Genomic DNA, 10,346 nt, shown 5'->3' with positions numbered 1-10,346 from the left:
TAACAAGTACTAGAAAATGTCATTTCATAAGTACTGGTAAGACAACTGAAAAGGCAAATAATTACTAGATAAGAAATCCTTCTTTAGATCATGTGATCTCTAATCCTTCATCTGTTTTTTTTTTTTTTTGTAAAAACAGGGTCTCCCTATGTTGCCCAGGTAGGTCTCAAACTCCTGGCCTCAAGTAATCCTCCTGCCTTGGCCTCCCAAAGTGCTGGGATTACAGGCATTAGTCACCATGCCCAGCCTCCAATTCTTTACTATCCAAAAAACTGAAGTTTGAAAGAATCTTAACAACAGGAAGGTCATTAGAATCTTTTTGGTTTTTTTTTGAGACAGAGTCTCGTTCTGTTGCCCAAGCTAGAGTGCAGTGGCGTGATCTCAGCTCACTGCAGCCTCGCTTCCCAAACTCAAGCGATTCTCATGCCTCAGCCTCTGGAATAGCTGGGATTACAGGCGTGTGCCACCATGCCTGGCTGATTTTTTTGTATTTTTAGTAGAGATGGGATTTCACCATGTTGTCCAGGCTGGTCTCAAACTCATGGGCTCAAGGGATCCACCAACCTTGGCCTCTCAAAGTGTTGGGATTACAGGCGTGAGCCACTGCACCCGGCCTAAAATCATTTTCTTTCTTTCCTTTTTTTTTTTTTTGAGACAGAGTCTTGCTCTGTCACCCAGGCTGGAGTGCAGTGGCAAGATCGTAACTCACTGCAATCTCTGCCTCTCAGGGTCAAGTAACTCTCCTGCCTCAGCCTTCTGAGTAGCTGGGATTACAGGCACATGCCACCATGCCCAGCTAATTTTTGTATTTTTAGTAAAGCCAGGGCTTCGCCATGTTGGCCAGGTTGATCTCAAACTCCTGGCATCAAGTGATCCTCCCGCCTTGGCCTCCGGAAGTGCTGAGATTATAGGCATGAGCCATTGTGCCCGTCCTTTAAATCTTTCTCATTTTTTTGGAGATGGAGTCTCATTCTGTCACCCAGATTGGAGTGTAGTGGCACCATCTCGGCTCACTGCAACCTCTGCCTCCCAGGTTCAAGCAATTCTCTGCCTCAGCCTCCTGAGTAGCTGGGATTACAGGCACCTGTCACCACGCCTAGCTATTTTTTTGTATTTTTAGTAGAGACAAGGTTTCACTATGTTGGCCAGACTGGTCTTGCACTACTGACCTTGTGATCCACCCGACTCGGCCTCCCAAAGTGCTGGGATTACAGGCGTGAGCCACCATGCCCAGTCTAAAATCATTTTTGATGAAAGACTTTTCACACATAATGTTGAGGGAGTTCCAAGAACTCAGTGATATAACTATGACAAAACTCCTTACATTCTCAAATGCTAATTTACAAGCGTGCTTATAAAAATAAAAAATAAAATTGGAATTCATATGGAAATATGTCTCATTCTAGAATAAGCAATATTAATCAACAGATAGGCAAACTACTTGGGGAAAAAAAATCTCAGCCCGATCTCTTTCATTAGGTTGTACTTCCAATAAAATTTACTAATTTCCTCTTTATTTAAAAAGGAAATATTCGGGCCGGGCACGGTGGCTCACACCTGTAATCCCAGCACTTTGCAAGGCCGAGGCAGGCGGATCACCTGAGGTCGGGAGTTCAAGACCAGCCTGACCAACATGGAGAAACCCTGTCTCTACTAAAAATACAAAATTAGCTGGGCGTGGTAACACATGCCTCTAATCCCAGGTATTTGAGAGGTTGAGGCAACAAGAGCAAAACTCCGTCAATAAATAAATAAATAAATAAGGAAATATTCACTACTGATATTTGCAATGACAATTTAATCAAGAAGAAAGAGAGCTTTTAGTCACAGGAAACGTGAAATTTAATTTCCATTTATATACATATATTTGTTTTTTAAAATATATAATACAGTAATCAATAAAATACTTTCCAGCATAAATATTTTACATTAAAATAAAAGCCTATGGGAGTAACATAAGTTCAAGATGAAAATGGGACAATGTACAACTGCTCAACATTTTCTAAATGACTATCGGTGGTAGATATCAAAATGCTATGATAGTTGCTTTCCACTTGATACATTTACAAGAGTGATGTAACTGCTCTACTTAAAAATGTCAGCATTTACTAATTTACTGTTACTAAGTAATACTACGTTCTGTTGAACATAATTATGACAGAGCAAGATCACCATCAACATTATATTCTTGTCCCCCAAACTCTTTTTTTTTTTTTTTTTTTTTCGTTGAGACGGAGTCTCGCTCTGTCACCCAGGCTGCAGTGCAGTGGCCGGATCTCAGCTCACTGCAAGCTCCGCCTCCCGGGTTTACGCCATTCTCCTGCCTCAGCCTCCTGAGTAGCTGGGACTACAGGCGCCCGCCACCTCGCCTGGCTAGTTTTTTGTATTTTTTTAGTAGAGACGGGGTTTCACTGTGTTAGCTAGGATGGTCTCGATCTCCTGACCTCATGATCTGCCCGTCTCGGCCTCCCTAAGTGCTGGGATTACAGGCTTGAGCCACTGCGCCCGGCCCCCCCACCCCCAAACTCTTAATCTAATTCTGATAAAAAGCAATCAAATCCAAATTGTGAAATATTTTACCAAACAGCTAGCTTGGAATCTTAAAAAATGTTGAATGTCATAAGATCTCTTCCCTAGGGAGTGATTACAGATGAAAAGGACATAACAAATAAATAGAATGCCGAACTTTGAAAAATTATTTATCTGAAAAAAAAGAAAGCTTATAAAGGAAATTATTGGGTCAACTGGGGAAATCTGAATATGGATTGACCATTAAATATTCTCATGTTAAATTTCATATGCTTTATATGGTATGCATGTAGAATAAAGTCCTAGTTCTTACAGATATGATTACATATTTATAAGTGTCACCTCCACAACATGATATCTAACTAGTTCAGGAAAAAAGCAGAGTGATAAAGCAAATGTGTCCAACTATTAATAACTGTTGAATGTAGATAAAGGATATACATGAATACTCATTGTACTATTCTTCCTATTTTTCTGTAGAGTTGAAATTTTTCTGAATCAGAAGTTTAAAAAATGTTATTTGAAGGAGTACTGAGCCCAAGTTTTAAGATTACTGATACACACACTAAGGAAAAAGCAAACATGAAACAAGTAATTCAACAGTGAAAAATTCAGGTCCCTCATGATGTCAAATAATAGATGCTTTTGGCCCTCAAATCATCCCACAAAGGCCAACCATGTACAGCTCAATAAAAGCTTAATAAAGCTGAATATGACAGCCTCATAGAAATATAACAAGCACTATCTAACTGATAAGTAGAAGAACCAAGATTTGAACTCCAAAGCCCATGTCTGTTCATTTAAAATATGCTATTTTTATTACATGGAACCATTTTATTATTACAGATAACAGACTTGCTTTTAATGATGCTCCTTATCATTTTTAAAATTATTAAGAAAAGGCTGGGCGTGGTGGCTCACATCTGTAATCCTAGCACTTCAGGAGGCCAAAGTGGGTGGATCACCTGAGGTCAGGAGTTCAAAACCAGCCTGGCCAACATGGTGAAACGCCGTCTCTACTAAAAATACAAAAATTAGCCAGATGTGGTGGTGCATGCCTGTAATCCCAGCTACTTGGGAGGCTGAGGCAGGAGAATCACTTGAACCTGAGAGGCAGAGATTGCAGTGAGCTGAGATTGTGCCACTGCACCCCAGCCTGGGTGACAGAGTGAGACTGTCTGAAGACGAAAAAAAAATTACTAAGAAAATACCTACAAGGTTTCTAGATCCTGTCAAGGAATGCAAATGAACTGTTTTTCTTTCCCCCCCATCCCCAAATCAATCCTAGAGAAATAACAGGAGCCATGTGAAGGTAAAGGTTCAAGAGAAGCCAGCTATTTTGACTCCCAAACTCTGTATATTTCCCCCATCAGACAGTCATTCTTTCCATACAGGCTTCTGATACTAATATTCTTTCATTCAATGATAAGAAATTTATATTGTACAGTATGCTATAAAGTATTTTTCGAACCTCTCTTACTTACTGGACTTATGTGCTGGCTGTACCCTTTACTAGATTTGTATTCTTGGGCAAGTTTCTTAACCTCTCTGAGCCTGCTTCCTCCTCTGTAAAGTAGTGATGATAATAATACTAACACCTACCTCATAAGGTTATAAAGATTAATGTAAAAAATGAAAAATGCTTAGCATAGCACTCAAAATTATAGCTACAGCAGTACCAGTGGCAGTGTTAAGTATTTAGTAGACATAGTATTAGAATAGCAACAGCAGTAATATTTTCTTTTTTTTTTTGAGATGGAGTCTTGCTCTTGTCAACCAGGCTGGAGTGCAATGGCACGATCTCGGCTCACTGCAACCTCCGCCTCCCGGGTTCAAGCGATTCTCCTGCCTCAGTCTCCCAAGTAGCTGGGATTACAGGCAACTGCCATCACCCCAGCTAATTTTTGTATTTTTAGTAGAGACGGGGTTTTGCCATGTTGGCCAGGCTGGTCTCAAACTCCTGAGCTCGTGATCCACCTGCCTTGGCCTCCCAAAGTGTTGGGATTACAGGCGTGAGCCACTGCGCCCGGGCAGCAGTAATATTTTCTTAAAGTTGAAATATGTTATTAAATCTTGAGGTCAATCAAGCCTAAAATTAGCTAGAAGGCAGCTGTTTTTGCTAGTTCTAAACATTAAGCAAGCATCTATATCCTAGATGTGCAAATTATGTGTATTACTGCTGTTTTATCTTTTCTTTGATTTATTATACTTCTTTTCTCATAACCAGGCATGAACTATCTTGTCATTATACATAAATGTTATTAAAACTGTGTATGTGGAAGCTGATATAAAAAAAAGTCACTTACTCTGGTGGAGGCATTTTTGAGGGTTCCACATCTCGGAGGAACTCGCACTGAAGAGCCTGTTCAGCAGTGCAGCGCTTACTAGGATCCAAGGCGAGCATGTAATCAAATAAGTCTAGCGCAGCTGCAGGAATACTAGCATGAGAGGATTACAAAAGTCAGATGTGTTCTTTAGACACAAGCTTATGTTTCTTTAGGAGCTTACACTATTTTTTATTAAATTGTAAAACTAAGATAATGTAAAAATAATTTTAAATACTAACATTTTTTAATATGTGCATAATACTTTACTTCAATAAATCCCGAATTTTCCTTAGAATAAATATTTCATTATTTTTACATAATTTTCGCAATCACTTTCTAAACAATAGTATATATTGTTACTCCACGGGCAATTTGCTGTTATTACACAAATTAAGAACTGAACAGTATAGTTTTTTCTAAAGCAAAATGAAAACCTGAGCTCAAGTAGCTTGAAAGCTGTTCCAGTAACATTTAAATGATCTTATTAAAGTTATTTCATGTAAGTACCAAATCAAACACACAACCTCAAATCACTGATTGCATAATAATGGTAAAATGGTAATCTGCATGTAGCAAACAGAACTCAAAATTAAATGCCCTAGAAGAATTACAGGTTTACCTCAGATCACTAGAGAATAGACTAACATTTATAATTCACTAGAATTAAAAGTAAAACATTCATGCAATAAGGATGTTTATACATCCCCTTCTTACAAAACAAATTCTTCTCTTAACTTTCGACGATATTGCTTCTTTGGTTTCATGGTGTTGAAATATGGTAGTTTGATTACATCAGGCCACACTGCAGGACATGGACTCCCACATATTCGGCTAAGCAACACACAAAAGAAAGTACATCACTATAAACTACATAAAGAATACATACAACTGTTATACAAAACATCAACTCATTTTAAATACACAAAATTGAAGCCTTGGTCTATAAAAAGTTTTGTTATTTTATTTTTTTATTTCTTTTTTTTGAGACAGAGTCTCACTCTGTCACCCAAGCTGGAGTACAGTGGCACAATCTCAGCTCACTGCAATCTCTGCCTCCTGGGTTCAAGTGATTCTCCTGCCTCAGCCTCCTGAGTAGCTGGGATTATAGGCATGCGCCAGCACGGCCCAGCTAGTTTTTGTATTTTTAGTAGGATTGGCCAGGCTGGTCTCGAACTCCTGGCCTCAAGTGATCCACCTGCCTAGGCCTCCCAAAGTGCTGGGATTACAGGCATAAGCCACCACACCCGGCCCTCGTTAAATATTTTAGTCATCCCAATTTAATTATTTAAGAAATTAATTTATTTTCAGTAGATACTTTTAACAATCCAAGCATTCCAATTCTTAGAGGACTTTCATATTTGCAAAATGAACTCTTAAAACATGATATTCAAAATATGTGACTTATACCTTAAAACCAACATAAAAAATTTATGCCAATAAATTAAGGAACTAGAGTTAAATATATGTCCCTCTGTGGTTTTTTGGTACCTGTCACTCCTCCTTCCCATGAATATAAGGCAGTCTACAATAATAGCAGAAACAGATTCCTATATGACCTCAAGAAGGTAACTGTAGGGTAGACTACTGCTAACTGCCATCAATGGAAGGACACTAAACATAATACTCCTGAAACATCAAAGTTCTTCAATTTAAGTAGTGCTGCTGATGTTAAGTCATAAAGAAATTTTAACTGCTTTACTCTCGTTTACCTGTATCTTGAAAACCCTCATTATTTTAGTATTAACTAGTAAATCCTTGTTACAGTAATTTGTAGAAAAAAATGCTATAAACAAATAGGCAACTCCAGCTACTAAACATTTAAAAACTAACTGATTGAGTAATATGTAGATGAAAATTTGATTAAATCTACTTATTTTTTGTATACCAAATTTCAAGGATGTTTATTATAAATAAAATTGTCAGCTAGTCTGCATATGTAAAAAGAAAATGTTGATGTATCACTGATTGAAAGTAAAAATGTTCCAAACATACGTAAATACAAATGCATGTATAAATGTATATAAACAAGTAATGGCTCAAGTTGCCAGACATTCTTTTAGCTGAGCTTTAGAATAACTCAGAAACACATATTTATAGGAGACCTTTCACATGTCTAAAGCCATATGTCACAGAAATGTACTTTTTTGTCTCAATATATTTAACATTTTTATAAACCCAAGCTTTAAAGATACTAAGAACTTGTTCTTCGTACAGTTCTACTCTCTTTTGTCTGAAAGTCCAATTTTCACAACCTCCTCAACCCTACTTCCTTGGAAAGAAAGCCCAACTCCTGTAGCATGGGCTCTCTAGATCTGGTCCCAATCTGCCTTCCTAGTCTCATTTCCCAATCCATCTCTCCCCACAGGCCCTCCTTCATGTCTACGCTAATGTTCCTTCTCCCTAAATTCTATGTAGCTGAATTCTTTTCACTTCTCAAGATTCAGATCAAAAGTAATCTAATTAACAAAAGTCTTCTGTATTCCCCAGTGCTACTCAGAATTACTCCTTGCATGCTACTGGTTTGACATTTGTTTCATCCTGCTTTCTATTTTAGTTGTTTACAGGTCTCTTTTCTATTTCTTGTTTTTGTATACTTTTCTAAGTAATCGTGTAAACACAATCGACCCCAGGCAGACTGATGTGCACTATAATAAAGGTATAAAGCATACTGGAATACAGGAAGGCAAAGATACTTTCAACATGCAGAAATTTAAGAAAACTTACTCAAGTTAGGGAAAGAGTGAAGAATTTTGGTTATAATTCCAAGGATAAATAAACCATAGAGCCGGGCACGGTGGCTCATGCCGGTAATCCCAGCACTTTAGGAGGCCGAGGCGGGTAGATAACGAGGTCAGGAGATTGAGACCATCCTGGCTAACACGGTGAAACCCCGTCTCTACTAAAAATACAAAAAATTAGCCAGGCGTGGTGGCGGGCGCCTGTAGTCCCAGCTACTTGGGAGGCTGAGGCAGGAGAATGGCGTGAACCCGGGAGGCAGAGCTTGCAGAGAGCCGAGATCGCGCCACTGCACTCCAGCCTGAGCGACAGAGCAAGACTCTGTCTCAAAAAAAAAAAAAAAAAAAACCATAGACAGGTGGGAAAGGGAGTAAGATAAATTATGTTACCAGAAGAGAGAACACAGGCAAAGGCATGGAAATAGCAAAGTATAGACATTTGGAAGGACCACTATGTAAATCAGTGTAGGTGGAATACAGGACTTAGGGAGGCTTAGATGGAAGCATAACCAGCGTCTACATAATACTGCGGTGGGTTTGTCTGTCTGTAGACAGGTTTTTGCTATGTTGCCCCGGCTGGTCTTGAACTCCTGACTTCAAGTGATCCTCCCACCTCAGCCTCCTAAAGTGTTGGGATTACAGGCATGGGCCACTGCGCCCAGTCCACAATACAGTTCTAAGAAGGTACTTTGCCTAAGTATAATGAAGACAGACTTTAGAAGCAAGCTTTAGATTTGAATCCTGTCTGACATTGGTCAAATTATATTGCTTAGGAATCTGCTCCTCTTTTGGAAACTTAAGATTAATTTTATTTTAAAGCTACAAAATTAAATGAGCTAGCATCTGGCCCAATAGTCTTATAATAAATAACAGTTTCATTACCCTTAAAGAATTTCAATTATTTTATCATACGTGATGTTGAAAGATATCTCAGTACCAAAGTTATCTAATCAAAAGCAGCATACATGATGGAATATACATACCGATGCAAGGAAAGTTCCTAGAAACTAGAGAGGTAGACATGACAGCAACTGATAACTGCATTTACAAAATCTGTGCCTGGTGGCCAGTCAGCTACTCCAATACCATGTACTACTGAGATGCATCATACACTAAGGTATATGCTAAATCTCCAATTATCTGAGGTCTACTTCGGGAATCTATCATGATTTGATCAATCTACTCCGGTGTCAATACCATATTGTGCTATTAATATTTCTTGAAAGTCTGATAGGACAATCTCCTATCCACCTCTTCACTTATTATCCTCAAAATTTTATTACACATGAACTATAATCAATACTGTAGCACTCCAGAAGAGAATCCTGCTAGGATTCAACCACCACTCTGAATTTACAGATTTAGAACCAACTACTGCCTTTACAATGCTTAATATTTCTATTTTAGAAATAGTCAATGCTTCTATTTCTTTCCATTTATTTATTTATTTATTTATTTATTTATTTATTTATTTATTTCCAGTGAGATCTTGTGTGTTTCCTTTATGGGCTTTTGTTTTTTAAACAGTTTTTTTTTTTTTAAGAGACACAGGGTCCCGCTGCTACCCCAGGCTGGAGTTCAGTGGCGCAATCATAGCTCCCTACAGCCTCAACCTCTTGGTCTCGAATGATCCTCCTGCCTCAGCTTACCAAATAGCTGAGACTACAGGCATATGCCACTATATCCATCTAATTTGAGACCCAGGCTGGTCTCAAGCTCCTAGCCTCAAGTGATCCTCCTACCTCAGTCTATCAAAGTATTGGGATTACAGGCATAAGCCACTAAGCCCAGCCTTAAACATGTTTTTAGCCCATTGTATTTTCTTTCTTTTTTTTTTTTTTCTGAGATGGAGTCTCGCTCTGTCGCCCAGGCTGGAGTGCAGTGGCACCATCTCGGCTCACTGCAAGCTCCGCCTCCTGGGTTCACACCATTCTCCTGCCTCAGCCTCCCAAGTACCTGGGACTACAGGTGCCCGCCACCACACCCGGCTAATTTTTTTGTATTTTTAGTAGACACAGGGTTTCACCGTGTTAGCCAGGATGGTCTCGATCTCCTGACCTAGTGATCCACCCATCTCGGCCTCCCAAAGTGCTGGGATTACAGGCGTGAGCCACCTCGCCCAGCCCAAGCCCATTATATTTTCTAAGCAATTAATTAGAAAAGCTTGGCCAGGCATGGTGGCTCACGCCTTTAATCACAGCACTTTGGAAGGCCGAGGCGGGTGGACTGCTTGAGCCCAGGAGTTTGAGACTAGGCTTGGCGAGATAGGAAACCCCATCTCTACTAAAAACACAAAACTTAGCTGGGCATGGTGGCGCACACCTGTAATCCCAGCTACTTGGGAGGCTGAGGCAGGAGAATCACTTGAACCTGGAAGGTGGAGGTTGCAGTGAGTTGAGATCAGGCCACTGCACTTCTTTAGAGCAAAACTTTGTCTAAAAAAAAAAAAAGAAAGAAAGAAAGGTTGGGCACAGTGGCTCATGCCTGTAATCCCAGCACTTTGGGAGGCTGAGGTGGGCAGATCACAAAGTCAAGATATCAAGGCCATCCTGGCCAACATGGTGAAACCCTGTCTCTACCAAAAATACAAAAATTAGCTGGGTGTGGTGGCGCGCACCTGTAGTCCCATTTACTCAGGTGGCTGAGGCAGGAGAACCGCTTGAACCTGGGAGGCAGAGGTTGCAGTGAGACGAGATTGCGCCATTGCACTCCAGCCTGGCAACAGAGCAAGGCTCTGTCGGAAGGGAGGGAGGGA

General features: G+C 39.8%; 1 protein-coding gene across 1 annotated transcript in view; it reads right to left on the bottom strand.

The window, feature by feature from the left end:
* Positions 1–10,346, bottom strand: part of CDK13 (cyclin dependent kinase 13) — a 144,169-nt gene that overhangs the window by 14,065 nt on the left and 119,758 nt on the right. Inside the window, exons 11-12 of the mRNA XM_017867362.1 lie at positions 5,571–5,687; positions 4,836–4,967 (exon numbers count right to left, since the gene is read on the bottom strand). Of these exons, the coding sequence (XP_017722851.1) occupies positions 4,836–4,967; positions 5,571–5,687 (249 nt within the window). The remainder of the gene's footprint in view (positions 1–4,835; positions 4,968–5,570; positions 5,688–10,346) is intronic.

Source organism: Rhinopithecus bieti, unplaced genomic scaffold, assembly GCF_001698545.2.
Source record: "Rhinopithecus bieti isolate Rb0 unplaced genomic scaffold, ASM169854v2 scaffold_2439, whole genome shotgun sequence".
NCBI lineage: Eukaryota > Metazoa > Chordata > Mammalia > Primates > Cercopithecidae > Rhinopithecus > Rhinopithecus bieti.
The sequence above is the reverse complement of the archived record's forward strand: the minus strand, read 5'-3'. Positions and strand labels throughout refer to the sequence as shown.